The 23,043-nt window shown below is 34.4% G+C and overlaps 1 protein-coding gene across 1 annotated transcript; it reads right to left on the reverse strand.

Annotated features, from left to right (window-relative positions):
• Positions 1-5,002: 5,002 nt before the first annotated feature.
• LOC118826918 (H-2 class I histocompatibility antigen, Q9 alpha chain-like) lies at positions 5,003-22,558 on the reverse strand. Its single transcript, XM_036597981.1, has 8 exons — positions 22,473-22,558; positions 19,951-20,211; positions 7,393-7,665; positions 6,815-7,093; positions 6,580-6,681; positions 6,432-6,464; positions 6,281-6,344; positions 5,003-6,137 (listed from the first exon to the last, which is right to left on the reverse strand). Exons 1-7 carry the CDS (start codon positions 22,531-22,533, stop codon positions 6,310-6,312), a joined length of 1,044 nt encoding a protein of 347 aa, XP_036453874.1. The 5' UTR covers positions 22,534-22,558; the 3' UTR covers positions 5,003-6,137; positions 6,281-6,309.
• Between the last annotated feature and the right edge of the window lie 485 nt (positions 22,559-23,043).

Genomic DNA, 23,043 nt, shown 5'->3' on the forward strand with positions numbered 1-23,043 from the left:
TAAAGTTTCCAGTTTGAATTTGAATTTGAATTTACTACACTGTTAAAAATGAATATTGTAATAATTTCCCAATAATGTAATAATCCCAAAAATGGAACAACATTCTGCACTTATTCAAAAATGCAATAAACACAATAATGTAATAAATTGCATAATAATGTAATAGAATGTCTTAGCTATTATTGTAATAACATTTTTACCAATTATGTAATCAATGTATCAAAGATGTAGCAGCAGTGAAACATCTGAACAAATTCAACAGATTACCAAAGTGTTACCATTATATTTTCAGGTTAGTCGTTTGTAAAGCTGTAGTACATTATTGGGAATTTAATATATTTATGAGTTGACCATATTTTTCAAATAGATGATGTAATACATTTGTCACCATGTTTATTTTCAGTCCACATTCTTACAGCTTTAAGCTTGAGAATATTATCACTATATCTTCAGCAAGTACCAATACAGTAGAACATTCTGTATCATCTTAAGTACTTTGCACTTTATACAGCTTAACATTACTAACCCTGCATGCACAAAGCCAGTGACAAAACACCGAGGCAGCCAGAAGTCACTACATTTCAATGAGAGGCAGTGATGAACGCTTATAATATAAACGCTTTCTGAGACAGATGTAGGTCAGTCATAATCAAGTATTAACAAAGTGAGTATTTTGTAAATATAAACAAATGTTGAATTTGATGTTTGCAACACACTCAAAGAAAGTTTAGGGCATGGCAAAATAAGAGTGAAGAGTTTATAGAACATTCAAGTTACCACAATAAGCAGGTAAATTGTAGACTGTAAACTGTAGACTGGGGTTCAATTCCCCACCTGAGTAAGAACCCTACACTATACCAATAAGAGTCCTTGGGCAAGACTCTTAACACTGCCTTCGCCTACCTGTGTAAAATGATCAAACTGTAAGTCGCTCTGGATAAGAGTGTCTGCCAAATACCGTAAACTTTTTGTGGAAAACAGACGTTGAGTTCTTCATTCCAAAGATGAAAGGGGCCATCCAGACTTTTGTCAGGAAAAGGTGCATTAGAGGCCACGACATGGGTGACTTGCATGTGAGTGCAGGTACCATTGATGTGGAGGTGTATATTGGGATTGTAGAGAGACATATGCTGCCATCAAGACAATGTCTTTTCCCAGGAAGTCCACGGTTCTTTCAGCAAGACAGTGCCAGGCCCCATTCTGCACATGCTATAACAGTGTGGCAGTGCAGACCCAGAGTATGTGTGCTTTTCTGGCTTGCCAGTCCAGATCTGTCTCCTATTGAAAATGTGTGCATCATGAAGAGGAGAATCAGACAGTGATGACCACAGACTATTAAACAGCTGAAGTCTTGTATCAAGAAAGAACGGGCAAAAATTCCACCTGGAAAACTTCAACAGTTAGTATCCTCAGATCTATCAGATCCCAAATGATTAAAAAGTGTAATTAAAAGGAAAGGTGATGTAACACAGTGGTAAACATGCCTCTGTCCCAACTTTCTTTGATGTGTTGCAGGCATCAAGTTCTAAATATGCTCATATTTACAAAATATAATTACGTTGGTCAGTGAAAACACTGGAAATCTTTCCTTTGTACATTTGTCAGTTAAATAAAGGTTGGATAGAGATGAAAAATCACAGTCTCTTGTTTTTATTGCATTTTACAAAACGTCCCAACTTTTCCAGAAATGGAGTTTGTAAATAAAATCTGTTCCAAGAATGTTTACAACAAAATAATAACTAATAAAATAATAAAGTAAAAAGTACTTCCCTAATAATGTTAAAAAGTGTTACATTATTGGGAAAATGGTATTATTTTAACAGCCATGGTTCTGTGTTACACCATTAGGAAAATCGTTACATTATTAGGTTTTATTACATTTTTGACCGAGTTAAGTGCACAACTTTATTACATTTCTGGGTGTTATTACTTTATGGTGAAATTATTGCAATGTTAAGTGCTACGAGGCTGTTTTGAAACATTTGCCATTCTGGATGTCAAACAAAACGCAGATGTGAAACACTGAAGACAGAAGGTGAAAGTTAAAGATGATGAAGTAGGACAAAGTGTTACTTAATCTTTTCAGCAGGGCTGGGCTATAAACACAAATATAGATCAATAAAGTGGCCTTCGGATTTTCCCAACGTGACATGTATGGTGTGATCTGTGGAAGCTGAGGGCCAGATGAACGTACAAGAGCAGATGCAGCAGGTGCCTTGATGTCACTGCAGTATAAGCTCACAATGTGTCTAAAATGAAAGGTCTGTAGCTAATCATGCAAACTGCGCAGAGGGTCGTCTACTACCTGTGCTCATGAATAGGAGGGTTTAAAGGGTGCAGTGAAACAGTGGAGCTGTCAAGAAGTTCGAGACAAAACAGAAAATGAAAGTTCAGTAATGAAGAGATAGCGGAGTCAATAAATAAAGTTTTTTCACCAAAACATTCTACAGAGGTATAAATCCACTCCAGATAAAATAGAGTTCAATAGAGCTAGAAAACCAGCAGACCAGCATATGTTGTGTTTTGGATGCTGGTATTCTCATTATACTCATTATAGTATCATTATCGTATAACCAGTGGTCACACAAAAATACATAAATACATGTGCAGCATTACTGAATGGTTATAGAAAGCTAACAGTAGCTACTGTATATACTTCACTCTATATTTCACAGCAGCATTTCACTACATCAGCTACAAAAAGAACAGAACATGAAATCATTAAAGCTGAAGGACCCTGTAAAACTGAAATATACAAATTCTAAAAGTATATCTTAACTGAATGCTTGTTATAACCTTTATATGTCCACAGCTGCTACAGCACCACTGATAGCTTGGCGTTAATATAATAATGAAAACAGCGCTAATAGAAATTAGCATTACTGCAGTGGTGTAAATGTGATAAGTACAGCTTTTTATGAAGCTAATTTAAACCTTTATGTATTAAAATATTTTCATGTAATGACATGGTCACAATCTGACTGTATCTGACCCTCAGTGTAAACAAAGTTCTTTGAGCGTGCCTCAGCCAATCATATTTGAGATTTGGACCTGTCTGTCCCATCGGACTAACTTCATCTTCTATCAGTTATTAAAATGAAATAAAACAATGTGGATTCCAAAACTGTAACCGTATTTTGTGGCTTTTTTTTCTTTGGAAGAGCAGGAGGGCTTAGCCCCACTAGCCCATTCATACCAGCCACTGCTCCTCCTACTTCTGCTCAGGCATATTACTGAGTAATCTACTTCTTATTCGGTTCAATTATAGTTTTTCATATTTAACTCTCTTTTTAGGGTTCAATGTTTTTCTACTGTGTTGATTCAGCTCCTTTTCTTCTTTACTGTTGATCACTACTCTCATTGTGGAGCTTTAGCACTCACATCTCCAAAGTGATCATTTTATAGAAGAAAAGCACTCTTTACCCCTTAAAATCCCAGACTTATTACATACTAAGGCTTAGTATTCAGTAACTACAGGAACATCAGTGCAAACTGGCTGAGATAATCTTAGGTTGTAATCAAACTTTGGGCCCGCCGGTGGGCCTTGGCTATAGTAATAAGACCGTATTCAAGAGTGGTTGACAAAGCTTCTTCACTTCACCTGCTAACATAAAAATAACTGCAAACTCCTTGGCTGCCATGTTTCAGATAAAGCCTTTTCCACTGAACCTGCTGTTGGCCCCACACTGGTGAGATGACTGACGTGAAAGTCAACGAAATATCAATACTACCGAACCAAATGGCAAATTAAAATGGTAAAACTCAATACGAATTTTCTTTGTGCACCCAACATTGCATATGAGTGAGAAATTTCAATTCAAATATAGGAATGCACTGCCATTTTACATATTATATTTTCTTTTTAATTTTGTTATTTGGTATAGGATGAAAAATTACTTTTACAACTTGTGTGCTGCATATATACAAAATAAACAGCCATCTCTGATTGTTACATTATTTTTTGTGCATATTTGATGACTGCAGTGCTTATATGTGCATGTAGTTTAACTATAACTGAAGTACAATAATACTGCAGATTTAAGAATAATTCAATCCTACTATAATGCAGTAATTAGAGCAGGTACGAACAGGTACAGTAGAGATTATCTGCTAAGTGTATTTGAAATGGCCGTGCTGACGATGCGGTCACTGTCAAATTAGATTTTAGATGCATACTTGTAAAATATGTAGTTAAAATGTAATTTATAAAAAAAGTAAAACAAGTAAAAAAAAACTAAAACTTTGTAATGTTATCAGTACAAAATGCAATAGAAGTTAATGTTTCCATTCAATAGTGATCCACTCAATAATTACTGAATAGTTTATGTCGTGCAACGAACATAACTATGTGTACAATGTAGATCAAAGTTAATAGCTAGCTATTCTTTTCTTTATGGCTAAAACATTTTTGCCTTTATGGGGAATTCCAAACGCCATTCAAAATTTCTGCATAACTCAGTGTGTGAGATGTGAACAGTGATTCAGAGTGGTTTGGTATGAAATGGTTCAGATGTCTTTACAGTGGTGGTGATAGGAACCAGGGGTCGCCATGACTACAACACAGATATAGACATTTACTATCCAAACCACCAGTGAACCTACAGGAGTCTTCTGAGTTTATATGGAATGTTGATGATGGAAAATAGTGATGTATTTGAATAATACAGTTTTTCAGGTACTGAAATGTATCCCTCCAACATGAATGGATTTTAAAAAACATACATATTAAGACACAATCTATAAAACAGTGTCTCAGACAGCAGGCAGTGAATTCATAACCATTTCATGTAGTAACTTTCTGTGAGGGAGCTTTTAGAGGTGGACGTCTGGTTCCTAAGGATAATTTAATCATTTTGGTTGAAGGAGTTCAGCTGACACAAAAAAGATTGGATTTCCATAAAAATCCATAAAGCACACAATAGCAATTTGATAAATAAATAATTCGATAATAAATAATAGTGTAAATGTAAACCACATAATTATATAAATCACAAATATCACATTGTGGAGAAATCCCGTTTATTGTTCATTCAGGTTTTACACTGATAGAACAGCTTTTCAAAAATATCAGCAGTCATTTAGGCCATATAATGTTTGAATACTTATTCAACAGATTCACTTTCACAGAAAGGAGCATGAAAGTGTAGTCAGTGCAAGACAATTTAGTTCAATTCTGAGGAAGTTAAAGTGGTTTATGAGGGTCACCCAGCTTAGCTGATTGTGCAGAATCTGCTTGTTATGCTTAAATTTGGTAAAATCTGTTAAACGAGTATTCAAATTTTACTGGCCCAGTTTCAGTTTAAATTAGGTGAAAATGCAGTGAAAAGCTTTTCATTCGTCGTCTTAAGAAATCAAAGAAAAAAAATGTCTCTCATTTTGTGATTATCTGTACAATAAATTCAGTTTTAAACAGACAGAGCACTGGACCTTACAAACAAACATATCTGTTAGAACTGGAATTTCTCATCATTAACTAAGTGCCATCAATGACAATGGCTGATCTGGCCTTTTAGATGTTGCCCTCAGTAACCATGGTAACCTGACATACCCAAACAGTCTGAATCCAAACAGAAATGGCCCAAACAGAAACTGAGCAAATCAAAGTGAGCTTCAGAGTTTCAGGATGGTTGTATACGGCGCAGCAGAATTTAAAACAAGCCAGTTGTCAAAAAATAAATCTGCATTTAAAATTCAAACAGAAAATCTTTACACTGTATCTTGTAATATAAGCTTCATAGTGTGTAGCTATAGAGATCACAGAGTAAGAATGAAGTGACTGACTATGACACCACGACTAAAACTTTCTGTCCTAAATCCAGCAGAGTAGATACAAGCACAGGTCAACAGAACAGCAGCAAAGACATGAAAACATCATAATTATCAAACTAATCAAACTCAAATACAAAACTAATTCAAACCCTCTTAACCCTTTTAACTGAAATAAAAATAGTTTCAAAATCAAAAGCTCATCAAGTCAAGCACAGCACAGTTACCACCCAGATTCCCAAAATGTGACAGGTTTGATGAAGATCGCATTAATATTGTTTAGAGAAGTAAATATTTGCAGATATTTTGTGTAATTTATGTGCTGTTTAAATGTTCTCTTCATATCTGCCCCATCATCCATTCTCCATCACCTAAAATAATAAATACAAAGACATCATGAATGTTCTGAAATATGTAATGTTACATTAGTCTTTCACAGACAGAGCTTAGTGAATACGCAGCATAGAATCAGCTTTCTGTAAAATAAATATCACAGTGTAAAGAAAAGACTCACTCTCTCAAATCAGCATGAGGACATTGTCTTTAAGAGTTGTTGGATGATGAGTCTCCCTCAGAGGCTGTAAGACAATAAAACATTCAAAATGCTCAAATGTTCATGATAATGTAGACTAAAAGATACAAATACATAAAACACGCTCACTTACGGGCGTTTGGGTTTCCCGAAACAGGTTTGAAGCCTGAAAAACAAATGATGAAAGATATTAACTTCTTATAATGTTCATGTTCCATCCCAAATGACACAGAGCAGTTCTCATCTGCTTATCATGAATCAGGGTCTCTGTTCTCCCTTACCAGACTGCTTCTTCTTCCAAATGAAAACTCCAACACATCCAATGAGGACGAGGAGCAGAACAGCCACGACTGCACCAATGATGATACCAACTGACCCTCCACCTGAAACACCAGAGTGTTACATTAGGAGACACTTTTTTTTAGTTATTTTTAGCTTATTGTAAACAATAAATAAATAAAATAATTTAGAAAATAAAAATGCACAGCTTTTTCCTTCAGTACTAGAAGGTCCCACCTGTCTTGAATGGCAAAACCAACTCCTCTTTCAGGCTGCTGTGCTGAACGACACAGCTGTACTGATTCTCCTTCAGCTCCTCAGGTGAGACAGTCAGAACGCTCCTCTTCTGGAAGGTTCCATCCTGGTTGGGTAGCGTCTCTCTGAGCTCCACGTCCTCATGCAGATCCTCGCCATTCTTCTGCCAGGAGATCATCACTGCTTTGGGGAAGAAACCTGTAGCATGACACACCACTGGAGAAGAAGAGTCCTTCTGGAACAGGTCCACCTTAGGAGAGACTGGAGAGAGAGAGAGAGAGAGAGAGAAAGACGGGGGGGGGGTTAAGTTAACATTAATAATCTGTAATTATATTATAGTCAGTAATATTCTGATGACAGGAATTCATAGAATTTCACTGATATATGATACTCATGTGCAACACTGGTGAAGGGTATTGTTCAAATGTATAAAAGAGATTTTCTTATCAGCAGTGCAGCTGCAAAAACATGTGGAGCGTGCTGCTTTTTAAAAATCTGTCCATAATACTGGAGACATGATAATAACAGTGACAGTAACAGGGTTAGATCTCAGACCTTACCTTTCCTCTCCAGAGTGGATCTGCCATAATCCACATACTTCCGCAACCACTCAGTACAGGTGTTCTCCAGGTAGGCCTTATTTCTAGCAGCTACTCCCAGGCCATCCCACCTCTGTTTGGTAATAACAGCTTTAGAATTAGGTGCTATATAAGTGACAGCATTTAGATCCAGAACAAGGAAGTCTTCTCCATCATAACCGTACTGCCTGTATCCTCTAATTGTTCCATCATCATGCAGCTCACAGCCGTACATCAACTGCACTGTGTGAACTCCTGCAGAGACACAAACACATGAACACATCTCGGTTATTACACGGCCACATGAAATGTGTTTTATAGGAAGTACCTATTTAGCACATTAATTCAAAGTAAGCGAACCAAAGCCACCAAGTTTTCCACATAAGGCCTACTTATGAATTGGCAGATCTAAGAAGGATCTAAGAAAAGTAGAATACAGGGATCTTGAACAAGCTTGGGGATAGACCTTCCACTGCCAGTGAGGTTAATTTATTTATTTTTTTATTTATTTTTAAAATAATATATTTATTTTTTTGCAGTGTATTACTAAGCACTTGAGTTTTTGATTTAATCATTTTTTTAATTTTTGCAATTTGGACATTTTGGGCTTTGGAGAAACTGGGAGGGGGGGCATGGAATACTGTTAAAATTTGATGGTGTGAGGGTTCTGTTTGTTGATTATAAATTGTGTATGTTTTGTCAGATACATTTAAATATATAAAGCATTTGGTTGGCAGAATAAACGGGGTCTGTTAGGTTTTTTGGTCCGCATGTGTTTTTGTGTTCGTCCTAATTCATCTCCTAATCATAAGCAATGTATTCTCGAATTATAAATGTAACCCCTAAATCAAGGTGATTGTTACACAGTACTGTGAGGAAAATTAACATCCATCACAGATCCACTACTACAAACAAAATCTTATTCAACATGCTCAAACCTTGTCTTTAAATTTGACTTTTTTATTTAAATATGACTTTGAATTATTTGGTCCACCTGAACACAGTCAGCATCATTTTAATAGAGTAGATATAAAACCTTCATCTGAGGGGCTTCAGATTTTTCACAGTCAGGGTCTCAGAACAGTTTAATCCAGCTCTGATTTTAATCCACAATTATTGTTCATGTACTGAATTTCACATTTTCACATTTTCTAATATGTTAAACTTTATTTCTAATATTTATTTCTAATATGTTAAACATTTCAGGCCGATAATTTAAAATACCTCATTAAGACATTAATAATTAATTCGATAAAAATGTAGAAATTCTACATGAATCATACAATATTAAAAAAAATTTATCATGACTGAAAGTTGATCTGCAGTGTCATAAAAATACACTAAACTGTTCTGATAATTTATTATATATTTCAAATATATAATTATATATTGATCATTCAGTACTGTGATCTTTTAATATTGATCTTCATTTCTGAGTTTATTGATTTTATATTTAGAATTTTTTTTTCATTTACATTATTATTAAAATACAGTGTTTCTCATTATTTCACTGTCTGACTGTTAGGATGATTTAAACGAGTCTCGACTAATTAAAGAGCTTAAAGCGATTTTATCAAATGTTCAAGTTCAAATGTTCCACAAACACTTTACTGTAATAACTGTATTAACACTGTTTTACTGTATTAAATCAGTTATTTTTCACAGTTAAGTCTCTTTATATGAGTTTTCTCTGATCCACAGGAGCTGAAACACTTATAAAAATAAAATCACTGCTTTTCTTTATTAAACAGTCTTTCTGTTATTAGTTATAATCATACTGTAGTTTATTATACAGCCTGAAGAATCAGCTGTAATCAGTGTTACACTCTGCAGTGTGACTCATTTCACTGTGAGCTGAAATGGCTGTATCAGTTCTACAGTATCTTTACTGTAGAGTGAAACACAGCAGCTCTCTGGCTGGTTGTTACAGTGAGTTGTGAGGTGTGTAATGTGCCTGATCTGTGTGTGTCCACTGTATTAAACTGTATTAAAACTGTAACCTTTATTAAACTGTATTAAACCTTATGTTAACTGTGTTAAACTGCATGTAAACTGTATCTGTGACAGTGTTTTGATCTGGATTCAGAGAGTAAATGTCTTTCATCACGACTCTGAAACTCCAGCTGTCCTGAATCGTCTTTCTCTGTGGTGAAACACTGTAAACTCACTGTAAATGATCTTCGTTGTTTCTACAGCATCATTACTGTGTTCTGAAAACTGTTTTGTCTTAAAACTGTTCTATAATATCTCGCTGTAGATCTTAAATGCATTCTGGGAAATATTTTCCGTATTACAGTGTTAATGTTTTACTGAAGATCTAAACAGTATTAATACCTGACTGTAGATCTAAATACAGTAATGTAAACTGACTGTTATTAAACCTGATAAAGTGAATGTACACATGCTACACAACTCCATCTCACACTGTTTTTATTTCTAATCAGCTCTTCTACAGGAAAACAGCTCATAGTCACTCAGTGGCTGAGTATCAGTGCTGCAGTTCTGCTTCAGTCTTTTGAGTTTGGGCTGAATACGTGAGTCTCTGTTCAGCACCTCACGACTCACAGTGCAGCACTTCAGCCAGGGACACCCTCAGTGTTTTGTACTGAGAGAGGGAGAAATATTTCCTGTTTAAACTGGTGAAACAGAACATTTCAGTAATGAAGTCTGACCAACATCACTGTAACACTGAAGTGAGAGCTGCATGACCTGTGTATCAGAATCAGCTGAGATCTGGGCTGATATGTAGCTGACAGGTCATGAACACACTGAGACCACAGAAATGAAGGAGTCGTTCTGGATGAATCTTCTATATGAATTTTAGGTCTTATTTATTTCTGACAAGTTAAACTCAGGAAATAAACAGGAAATGCAGAGAGACGTCATATCTAAGTGTGTCCTCTGTAGAGGATGAGTTCATTTATCTTCACTTACAAAGTTAACAAAACACAGTTTAATCAGGGGCGTTCAAACTTTTGCACACGACTACATGCTGTCAGTTGCATTATAGTGTAGCCTAAAAACAGAAGAGCAACAAATAAGATAAAACACTTTAAAATAAAGATCAGACTGGAACAATAATCAGCTATAAACTCTAATAAACTGATCTTAAATCTTATAATAACCTACAGTGATGAGCAAATTTACATTTATTTACATTATTTAATCTCACACACAGTTAAGGGTGCACATATTTATGCAATTCTACATTATTATTATATTTATCATCTCACAGTAAAATCTGTCTCAAAAACAGAAGAATCTCATAATACTATAAATACAATCAGGTTAAAAAAATAATAATAATAATAATAATTATTATTATTATTATTAATAGAATCTGAAATAAGTTAAATATCTTACATAAAAATAAAGCAATATTTGAGTTTAAACGTTTTACCCTCATAAACAGACGCAGACCTGCATGAAGAAATATAAAGTATCACTTGTACAATTTAGAAATTTTATTTATTTTACCGTTTATTCATATTTACAGTTATTATATCTTATTAAAACGTGTTTAACACTGAAGCGGTCAGTGAATGTCCATCACACAGGAGCTCATCTGTGATCTTTATATATTAATCATAGTGGTCAATCACTGTACATATTCATTATAGCGGCTCTTATTCTGGAAAAAGCTGAAGAAAATAAAAGAAGTTCCTAAATAAACTCTTTAAAGTGGATTTTTAGATGTGATGACGTTTTAAAACCATTTTAGGCTGAAACTTAAAATACTGCATTTAGAAATTAATAATTAATTTGATAAAAATGTAGAAATTCTACATAAATCATTTAATATTTAAAATATTAATCATGACTGAAATTTGATCTGCACAGTCATAAAATATATTAAACTGTTCTGATAATTTATTAACATGAAACTGTTGATTTAAATTAAATTATTATTCTCGGTTTTTAATTTATTCACTGTAAAAATCTCAGTTCAACCTAAAAAAACTTAATTTGGTAACAATTTAATAAAGGATTTTATTTAACACAAACACTTTTAATGAAAAACACAAAGTAAAAGTTAAACTCAGAATCTGAAAATATAATTCAATATATTAAACTCAAAATAATGAGTTTATTAAACTTTAAATTTATTTATTAAATAATTTATTATTTATTTATAAAAAAACTTTTAATTTATTTGTTAACTTTTAATTTATTTGTTAAACTATTTAATTCATTAAATTAAACTCAAAATAATAATAAACTTCAGTTTATTTAGTTTCACCTTTAAATTACTTTCAGTGTTATGAAGGAGATTTTTACTGTTAAAATGATGAAAATGACAATAATAATAATAATAATAATAATAATAATAATTTGGGTGTTCAGTCAAATTGAAATATTTAAACTTAAATATATAAATATTTTATTTATTTGTTTAGATAATTTGTTGAATTAATTTATATGATTATTTATATTTAACTTTGGTCTGATTTATTTGTGTTTTACATCATTAAGATGTTTCAAATGAACCTCAGTACTGTAGTTACAGTAGACGGTCAGACACACACTGATAGAGGGATTTAAAGTCTCCCTGCATGAACAGCGTCTTCAGCTCTGTGTTTAGAGAGATCAGAGAGAGACGATCAGCCTGATTCTCTACCAGCTCAAACTCACACGCTGAGAACATCATGGACTGAAGCTCAGCCTCATCACTGAGGCACTGAGTCTGAGTCTGAAACTGAGGGCAGCTGCTGGACGTCCTGCTGTCCGAGCTGCCTCATTGGTCAGGGCCTCAGACGGCCTCAGCTTCGTGATGAAGGCATCTGCAGCTGAATCGGGCTCGAGACTCACTTTGAAGGCAGCGATACGTCACGTCGTTGCTAAGATACACAGCTCACTGCTAGCTGTTAGCGTTAGCATCTTTTACCCAGAGATAAATGAGTTTAATAAGTCCAGCATACGGAGCTTTATAAACTAATAAAAGTACTGAGTTTGGACTCAAACTGGTCTCTCTCTCCTCCACTGACTCAGCGCTGCTGTTTACTGATAACTCTGTAACCACATCAGCTCTGACACAGAGGATTATGGGAAATGTAGTCAGTGAAGGACACATCTACACTGCCTTCAACACACAGCTGAACGGAGGAACCTCAGCAGCAGCGTTTCATACAGACAGTAGATCCAGACGAGACCGGCTGCCTTCCTGCCTCTGAACTCTGTCTGACTCGCAGCGTTCATTACCTTTCAGACTCTGACTGAACACAACACCACCAGCAGGTGGAGCCACTGCTGCACTTCCTCCACTTTTTCTGATCTCAGGTTTTAATATGGGCTCTTATAAACACCAGAGCTCCACTCTGTCCATCCTGACCTGCAGGTGGAGAGTCTGATCACTCTGTTCTCTCAGCTGGTGACGTCACTGTAAACACTGCAGCTCCCACAGATTAAAGATCAGATTCATTAGAATCACATTAATCATTCATATTAAACAGGGTTTCACCAAATAAACCATAATTACCTTATTTACAGATTATTGTCTGACATTTTATATTATTTTAAATAATTATAATTATATATTTGATCATTCAGTTCTGTGATCTTTTAACATTGATCTTCATCTCTGAGTTTATAGATTTTATATTTAGAATATTTTTACATTTACATTATTATTAAAATACAGTGTTTCTCATTATTTCACTGTCTGACTGTTATGATGTTTAAAAGAGTCTCGACTAATTAAAGAGCTTAAAGAGATTTTATCAAATGTTCAAGTTCAAATGTTCTACAAACCCTTTATTAAACTGTAATAACTGTATTAACACTGTTTTACTGTATTAAATCAGTTATTTTTCACAGTTAAGTCTCTTTATATGAGTTTTCTCTGATCCACAGGAGCTGAAACACTTATAAAAATAAAATCTCTGCTTTTCTTTATTAAACAGTCTTTCTGTTATTAGTTATAATCATACTGTAGTTTATTATACAGCCTGAAGAATCAGCTGTAATCAGTGTTACACTCTGCAGTGTGACTCATTTCACTGTGAGCTGAAATGGCTGTATCAGTTCTACAGTATCTTTACTGTAGAGTGAAACACAGCAGCTCTCTGGCTGGTTGTTACAGTGAGTTGTGAGGTGTGTAATGTGCCTGATCTGTGTGTGTCCACTGTATTAAACTGTATTAAAGCTATAACCTTTATTAAACTGTATTAAACCTTATGTTAACTGTGTTAAACTGCATGTAAACTGTATCTGTGACCATGTTTTGATTTGGATTCAGAGAGTAAATGTCTTTCATCACGACTCTGAAACTCCAGCTGTCCTGAATCGTCTTTCTCTGTGGTGAAACACTGTAAACTCACTGTAAATGATCTTTGTTGTTTCTACAGCATCATTACTGTGTTCTGAAAAGTGTTTTGTCTTAAAACTGTTCTATAATATCTCGCTGTAGATCTTAAATGCATTCTGGGAAATATTTTCCGTATTACAGTGTTAATGTTTTACTGAAGATCTAAACAGTATTAATACCTGACTGTAGATCTAAATACAGTAATGTAAACTGACTGTTATTAAACCTGATAAAGTGAATGTACACATGCTACACAACTCCATCTCACACTGTTTTTATTTCTAATCAGCTTTTCTACAGGAAAACAGCTCATAGTCACTCAGTGGCTGAGTATCAGTGCTGCAGTTCTGCTTCAGTCTTTTGAGTTTGGGCTGAATACGTGAGTCTCTGTTCAGCACCTCACGACTCACAGTGCAGCACTTCAGCCAGGGACACCCTCAGTGTTTTGTACTGAGAGAGGGAGAAATATTTCCTGTTTAAACTGGTGAAACAGAACATTTCAGTAATGAAGTCTGACCAACATCACTGTAACACTGAAGTGAGAGCTGCATGACCTGTGTATCAGAATCAGCTGAGATCTGGGCTGATATGTAGCTGACAGGTCATGAACACACTGAGACCACAGAAATGAAGGAGTCATTCTGGATGAATCTTCTATATGAATTTTAGGTCTTATTTATTTCTGACAAGTTAAACTCAGGAAATAAACAGGAAATGCAGAGAGGCGTCATATCTAAGTGTGTCCTCTGTAGAGGATGAGTTCATTTATCTTCACTTACAAAGTTAACAAAACACAGTTTAATCAGGGGCGTTCAAACTTTCGCACACGTCTACATGCTGTCAGTTGCATTATAGTGTAGCCTAAAAACAGAAGAGCAACAAATAAGATAAAACACTTTAAAATAAAGATCAGACTGGAACAATAATCAGCTATAAACTCTAATAAACTGATCTTAAATCTTATAATAACCTACAGTGATGAGCAAATTTACATTTATTTACATTATTTAATCTCACACACAGTTAAGGGTGCACATATTTATGCAATTCTACATTATTATTATATTTATCATCTCACAGTAAAATCTGTCTCAAAAACAGAAGAATCTCATAATACTATAAATACAATCAGGTTAAAAATAAAATAATAATAATAATTATTATTATTATTATTATTAATAGAATCTGAAATAAGTTAAATATCTTACATAAAAATAAAGCAATATTTGAGTTTAAACGTTTTACCCTCATAAACAGACGCAGACCTGCATGAAGAAATATAAAGTATCATTTGTACAATTTAGAGATTTTATTATTTATTTTACCGTTTATTCATATTTACAGTTATTATATCTTATTAAACGTGTTTAACACTGAAGCGGTCAGTGAATGTCCATCACACAGGAGCTCATCTGTGATCTTTATATATTAATCATAGTGGTCAATCATTGTACATATTCATTATTGCGGCTCTTATTCAGGAAAAAGCTGAAGAAAATAAAAGAAGTTCCTAAATAAACTCTTTAAAGTGGATTTTTAGATGTGACGACGTTTTAAAACCATTTTAGGCTGAAAACTTAAAATACTGCATTTAGGAATTAATAATTAATTTGATAAAAATGTAGAAATTCTACATAAATCATTTAATATTTAAAATATTAATCATGACTGAAATTTGATCTGCAGAGTCATAAAAATATATTAAACTGTTCTGATAATTTATTAACATGAAACTGTTGATTTAAATTAAATTATTAATCTCAGTTTTTAATTTATTCACTGTAAAAATCTCAGTTCAACCTAAAAAAACTTAATTTGGTAACAATTTAATAAAGGATTTTATTTAACACAAACACTTTTAATGAAAAACACAAAGTAAAAGTTAAACTCAGAATCTGAAAATATAATTCAGAACTAAATTAAACTCAAACTGATAATAAACTTCAGTTTATTTAGTTTCACCTTTACTTTCACTGTTATGAAGTAGATTTTTTTACTGTTAAGATGATAAAAATGACAACAATAATAATAATAATAATAATAATAATAATAATTTGAGTGTTCATTCAAATTGAAATATTTAAACTTAAATATATATTTTATTTGTTTGTTTAGATAATTTGTTGAATTAATTCACATGATTATTTATATTTAACATTGGTCTGATTTGTTTGTGTTTTACATCATTAAGATGTTTCAAATGAACCTCAGTACTGTAGTTACAGTAGACGGTCAGACACACACTGATATAGAGGGATTTAAAGTCTCGCTGCATGAACAGCGTCTTCAGCTCTGTGTTTAGAGAGATCAGAGAGAGACGATCAGCCTGATTCTCTACCAGCTCAAACACACACACTCACACACACTCACACACACACACACACACACACACACACACACACACACACACACTCACACACACACACACACACACTCACACACACACACACACTCAAACACACACACTCACACACACACACACACACACTCACACTTACGCACACACTGATGTAGAGGGATTTAAAGTCTCCCTGCATGAACAGTGTCTTCAGCTCTGTGTTTAGAGAGATCAGAGAGAGACGATCAGCCTGATTCTCTACCAGCTCAAACTCACACGCTGAGAACATCATGGACTGAAGCTCAGATACACAATTTCCTGCTGCAGCTCTTCCACTTTACTCTTTTCTCTCTTCTGCTTGAGCAGAAATGTCAGATTATGTTAAAACATTGTTTGAAGTACACATTTCCCCATAGCTTTCATGGCTTTCACACAGAATTCTTTTATTTATTTGAAGCAGACTGTTGCAAATACTAAGTACAGTTGTCTTCAATTGGATTTAAAATATGACAAGAATGGGCTATAGTCATGTGCAAAAATGTGGACACCCCTAGTCAATACATATTTAGTTGTTTTTCTAAGTAAAAAAAGAAGTTAATTAAACTACTGTATGGAATAAACTTAAATATGGCATTTTTTTTTTTTTATAAATCTTGATGCAATCAGAATTTATTTGCTGAATTTAAATTTTCTAAAGAAATTAACCCATACAGGTAAAAAAGAACATGTACATACATATACAAAACTGGTCAACCTTTTAGTCAATCCGCTGGTGTTATTTTTTGTAAAGTTTTTGATTCAATCAAGTTAAGTGTATCCAGTTCCAGAGTGTAATAAATTCTGTGACCCTTTGAATCTTCTCAGGGTGTTATGCTAACACACAGCCAAGAGCTCATCTAAGTGGCTGACTGAGGATCTGAAAGTAAAGATAATTGACTCTTACAAATCAAAAGAAAACCACAAAAGATATCTACACACTTTCTGAAAAAATATCAACATCTGAATCCTGCAACACAACACTTGGACAAACCCATTTTGGAAGTACCACAGTTTGATGAAAAAACTGAACCCTTTGGCCACAGTGACCAAAACATATGTTTGGAAAAAAAAGGAGCAGCAGTTTTTAAAAAGAACACCTTATGATAAGCACAGGGGTGGATCTTTTATGCTTTGGGGTTGTGTGGCAGCAACTGGCACATAAATTGAGGGAGTAGAGGGAAGAAATTGGGATAAGAAGTGAAGAAGAAGTTGAACATTGTAACACAGTTTTTCTCAATTGCATAAAGATGTTCCATGCTGTTACACAGTTCTGAATATGTGAAGCCCATGTGTTTTTTTACTAGTGTCAGTGCAGCGAAACTGAATACAATTCACTGCAGTTCTCTCTCATTACTAACTGCTTATACACTTTTTGCAGAACACTCTATACATCTCTAACCACAATCATCCCTTATTAAATCTTTTTCAAACATAAAGGCAGAAAATGCATAAATTTAGAAATCTTGATTTTACATTTTACATTTAAACTGTGCAGTCTGTGATCTGTGCATTCTGTTGTCTGTCTACACTCACTTGCAACAAAATTTTACAATCACAGTCTTTACTGAAATGGAGGACAGTCAGCATCTCTACGTGCTCTTGTGAGAGACTCACTCTCCTCTGAGAGCAGATACTCCCTGTTGCAGAGAAGATGTGCTCTGATGGAGTGGATGGGAAAATGGCTAATGTTTGTGGCAAACCTGTTCTCTATGAACAGTTAAATTTGAATGAACATTTCATTTCAACGGTAACCCTTCATGGTGGCAAACATTCAAGGAAAACAGGAAACTGTTTATAACTGTTGCAAATGTTCTCCTGTGTTTGCCAAATTTGAATTTTGATGTCAAGACAACGATGCACTGTTTAAAAGTGTAAACATTACTTGTAATGCGAACAGTGTAGTATGAATAATAGTTACTTGCTTCTCCGTTCCAGCTCAATTAACGATTCAAGAGAGCAGCATTTCTAAATAGAAAATGTTACAGCTCATAACATTAAACAGGACGGCTTTTAACATTAACATTAGCTAACTAGCTCACTAGCACAACTATATTACAGAGATGAACCTTCATCCAGTGAGATGCTCCAGCATCAAGGATGTGCTCCCATGGCAGCTAAGGTCGGCTTTACAAATAGCACAACTGACAACCTTGTTTTCTGAGTTTAGTGTGAAATGCTCTCACACTTCTGAGGATTTTGTTCTTGAGGCTACCACTGCGCTTTTGTCAACCCTCCAGTGAGCGGTACTGTAAAAACGTTCCTAATGAGCATGAGAAACACCTGCGATGACATCACCAACTACATGACTATTAAATTAGTTGCCAACAAATAATTAGTTTTAGTCAAATAATTGTTGCACCTAATCACCCTGCTTCAGATTATGGAAGATGCATTTAGGAACATTAGAGTCAGGAACTGAACAGGACTGAAAAACACATTCTGGACATGGCCGTAACTAGCTATGTGAACACCGAGGTCCGGACCTCGGTAGAGTCAGAAAGATTTTTTTTCACTTTTGCCCATTCATGAAATTAAATGTAGAAACAGCACCATCATAATAATGTGGTAGTCTACTCAGGGCTATAGTCACGGTGTTACAAACCTACCCAAATGGGGACAGACTGTTTATTATGTGTCAATTTTATGCTATATGAAATTTGATTAGATTTCTGTGAGCGCTGTCACGGTATTACAACCAATCAAAATCTGACAAGCACCACCTTATTTTCCTCAACCTTCCAATTACTGCTTAGCTCACATGCTATAGGCTGACATATAACATTGTTATGATAAAAATGCAGCTAGCTAAGACTTTATGAGCACAATTAACACATTAAGATTGTAAAATGCAAACCCACTAAAACAAGTAATAAAGCCATCTATGTAAAATTCAGTAAATGTATATGAAGTTTATTTTCGTTGTCTCTAGTCTGTGTCTGTATTTTTTGTAGTCTAAAGACAGAAACAACTCACAGGGACTGAAGTATTTTCTCAGTTTCTCTCTGTATTGTGAAAAACCTGATTTATTACAGAAATTCATACAATAGATGTGTTTGGTATTTTGATGTGAAAGAGTTTGTGGTTTTGTAACCAGATGTTCATTCTTCTCTCATATGGGAGAATTTACTAAGTGTTTAGAGAATGTAATTACTTGTTTTCAGTTCCCACACACATATTTTCTTCATTTGGATTTATGCTCGGTTCTCTCCGAGATACAGTGGCTGCTTCACTTGTAGATGGCCCAGCCTTGATTTCTATCTTTCGTTTTGAAAGAACAATTAGTGAGCTCAAAATAAGTATGATGTTTTACTTTTGCAAATAATCAGCAATATTTTTTATATTTAAAACTACATTTGCTAAAATGCCTTAATAGTCCATGGGGGCCCCGGCCCACAAGTTTAAAACCAATACACTACATGTTTAAATAAAAGCTGCTCACTGCTGGACGAGGATCTAATTGATCTTCCCATAATGGCTTAACTGGGTATTATTTGTTTATAGATGGTAACAAAATTCTCCTGTATTTTTTACCTTACTGTGGGCTCTGAAAGAGAAAAAAGGCAAAGAACCACTTTCATAATCACAGTTGTCTGCATTTTGTCAGCATTTTGACAGTCTAGGTTTACTCAGTAATAAAAAGTCATTGTATTTTGGTGGCACTCACTGTAATCACTGATAAATTAAATTCTGAAGCATGACAAGTTTTTTGAGTGAATTATGTTCTTTTTCCAGGTAAAAATACTTAGTTGTCCTGCACAGTATAAAATTGATTTCGTGACTATACTTAAAGATTTGATCATTTCAACAGAAAATGTGCCAAAGCAATTGAAACAAAAGTTCCAAGTGTGTTTATACTCACCGCCAGTCTGATTGAAACGCTTCATCAGAACATCCACATTAGCTTTGAAGGTCTCCTGAGAACCCTGCATAATCTGTGTCTGTGAATTCCAATAATCTTCACCCACATTCTTCTCCATCCAGTCTGTCTTTGGGATCACTTTCTTGATGTCACTAGAATACAGCACAATCTGCTCTCCGTCCACAATACCAACAGCAGTGAACTCTGGGAAATTAATTCCTGGCGTGACTGCAGTGTAGAAGTTATGCAGAAAGTGGCTTTCTGAAAAAAGTAAACAGCAATTTAAATTATTGCGACAAAAACAGTTAGCATATATGCAGTTATGTTTTAACTGAAGTTTGGGGGGAGGAGCATGGCTGAAATCCCTCCTTCTTCCAATCTAGCACCCTATAAATTCACATCCTCACCTTCCATTCCCCACCGCCCCCCATCTCCCCTCCTCACAGTGATTAGATTATGTGTACCAATCCGATATCAGTCCTTTTTTTAAAAAAAATCATTTCTGTATACCTCACTTTGTCTAACATGAAGCTGTAACTAGAGCAACCGAGTAATAATAATGAAAATTATTAAGAATGAAGAATAAGAATGAAATATTCCAAAAATGTTGTTAATAATATGCTTCTGGATAATGCAACAGCAAAATAAACAGTAACTACAGTTCCAGTGTAATCTTTTCAGTGCCAAAATAAAGCTGTAAAATCTAAACATTCAAAGAAAATGTGATTTACCCTTATATTAAAAGTTGCTGTACTACTAGCAGCTGTATCAAGTGTAAAATACCTCTATATTGGAAACATATTTGTTATTAGCCAGCATGAGTGGTGCTACTTGTTAGCTGACGTTTGAATTCAGCATTTTTAAAATGAGGCAGCCTTATTATTCATTTCATACTTAACCACATTATTAGACTTTAGTTTAACTACAACTATTTTTTGTCTACATGAAATTGATGATAATGCAAATGTGTGAAATAGTTTTTCGCTTGCAAATCTGACACAGTACAGAGAAAAGTTCCTGAATGGGGTATTTATTCTGGTGCTGAAAAAAGGCCTTCTGCACCTCAGCGGTATGCGGCCAATATCGGCATGAAGCCACACACATGGTGGCACCGTGACTGTGGCTTTATCAGTGTACATAGTTTTTTTAAGGTGGAGAAAGGCAGGAGGTCACTCTGTACTCTTTCATTTTCGTTGTACTATACTGAGTTCGTCTGGAATTTAACTACAAAATATTTGGTGTCCATGGCTTCCAAAAGAATTGGGTTGGGAAAATTGAACTCTTCACTGAGTGTTCTGTTCACTGCTGCGGAACAAGTGGATCTCAAGGGAAAAAATAAAGTACAAAATGAAGGCGTCATTAGGGGCCCTTTAAGTAAAGAATATAATGTCCTGGTTATTTGTGTAAGAATATTAAAGCAAACAACAAAAAGTGTTAATAGTAATGCCCTTAAAATAGCATTAACAACAACAATAATAACTATTATTATTACTAGTCAGATGTTTTGCTGACTAATTAGTCACACCTCAAAGAAACAAACAACAATTATTTGTAATTAAAAAATAATAATGTCCTTCACATTCGACAGCAATAATAAAATTAATTACATTATTATTATCACTATGATCACATATATGTCCTATCCAATACCTTAACGTTTAATTAGCCACAACCCAAATAACGTCACCAGTAGTTAGGCAGACTGAACTTTCCCATGTTAAAAATGAAACTAATCCCACTTCTTCGTTCATCACAATAATGATAATAAAAATTATAACAATAATAACAATAATAATAATAATAATATTTCATCATTCGTAATAAACATGCTTTACAAATATCCGATGCATTCTTAACTGAATTAAAGACATAATTGTGAGTCTTCTTGAAGTATTATCGTTGGCGAGAAACACACCTCCAGCATACCATAAAAAAGAACATTTAATTAAAGAATGCTCACTGACTACAGAAGCTTTTTTTACAAGGTCAAACTCATTTAAATCATTTCAGTTACATCACTTTACTGATTTTAAGCATTTACTTTTTAGAACAATAACTGTAAGACACTTTATCTCTAACAATGTTGCATTGTAGCCTAGCTGCATACAAACACTTACAGTGAAGTTTTCATTCTATTATTTGCAAATAACTGTATTTTAACCAAAATTTTATATTCAAAACAGAGCAGTTTACTTACTCTTACGTTTCAGCCTTTTAACTGTCCTGTTGATGGGTTTCGGTGTTAAATATCCACAACCTCTTTATTTAGAGTAAAATTAAGCTGTGTAGTTAAACCAGTAACATCTGTAACAAATTGGGAATTCCTCTCCAATATGGATAATGTGATGTAGTTACGGCACTGCATTCATCGATATTTAACCTAGTCCTACTGTTCCATGAATTGCTTCATGCTTCAACGTTTTAATACTTGTTTAAAATGTTTCAGCTAGTTTCTATAAATTTTATTAAAGCATTTTCTACAATCAGGCTTTAAACCGTTTATTATAAGACTATGAACTGACCTGCCGAAGACAGCTGAAGTGTAAAAGCGAAGAAAATGAGGGACTTCATGATCTGCTCCATGTCTCACTGCAGAGTAACCAAAACTAAGGGCTGAACATGCCAGGAGGTGTTTATATAATTGAAATCTGACCAATGAGAATTCAGGATGCAGGAGCTCTGGCCAATGAGAAATAAGGAGTCAGTATCAGCGTCATCAGTCTCTAAGCAGAGAGGAGGAGAGCAGGTTGATACTGAAACTAAAAGACTGCAGATCACAGAGAAGCAAACAGTTCTATATTAAAGCAGAGCTGTAATTCACCTCCACAATTTAGAGTGTTTCTGATCTAACTGACCTAATGACAGGATTCAGGACAAGAAAATCACTTAAGTGTACAGAGCAGACTGAACTACAGGATTGAAAATGGAAAATTATCTGAAATCACTAACAAGTGACTAAAATATAGATAAAATATAACTTCATATATAAAATGAAAAAACGTGCATTGCAGGTAGTATGTACTTGGACGGTGTTTTTAGTTTTCACAGAATATCAGAATAGCATTCCTATTGCAGTGTCAGCATAGAAGAAGA

Source organism: Colossoma macropomum, unplaced genomic scaffold, assembly GCF_904425465.1.
Source record: "Colossoma macropomum unplaced genomic scaffold, Colossoma_macropomum, whole genome shotgun sequence".
In the NCBI taxonomy this organism is placed as follows: Eukaryota; Metazoa; Chordata; class Actinopteri; order Characiformes; family Serrasalmidae; genus Colossoma; species Colossoma macropomum.

Bases quoted from the DNA above. Each gene is read 5' to 3' on its own strand.
- LOC118826918 (XM_036597981.1), bottom strand. From the start codon at position 22,533: ATGGAGCAGATCATGAAGTCCCTCATTTTCTTCGCTTTTACACTTCAG. The intron at 20,212-22,472 runs GTCAGTTCATAG...TACTTTTTTCAG, and splicing joins ACTTCAGCTGTCTTCGGCAG to AAAGCCACTTTCTGCATAAC. The intron at 7,094-7,392 runs GTAAGGTCTGAG...CTCTCTCTCCAG, and splicing joins ATCCACTCTGGAGAGGAAAG to TCTCTCCTAAGGTGGACCTG.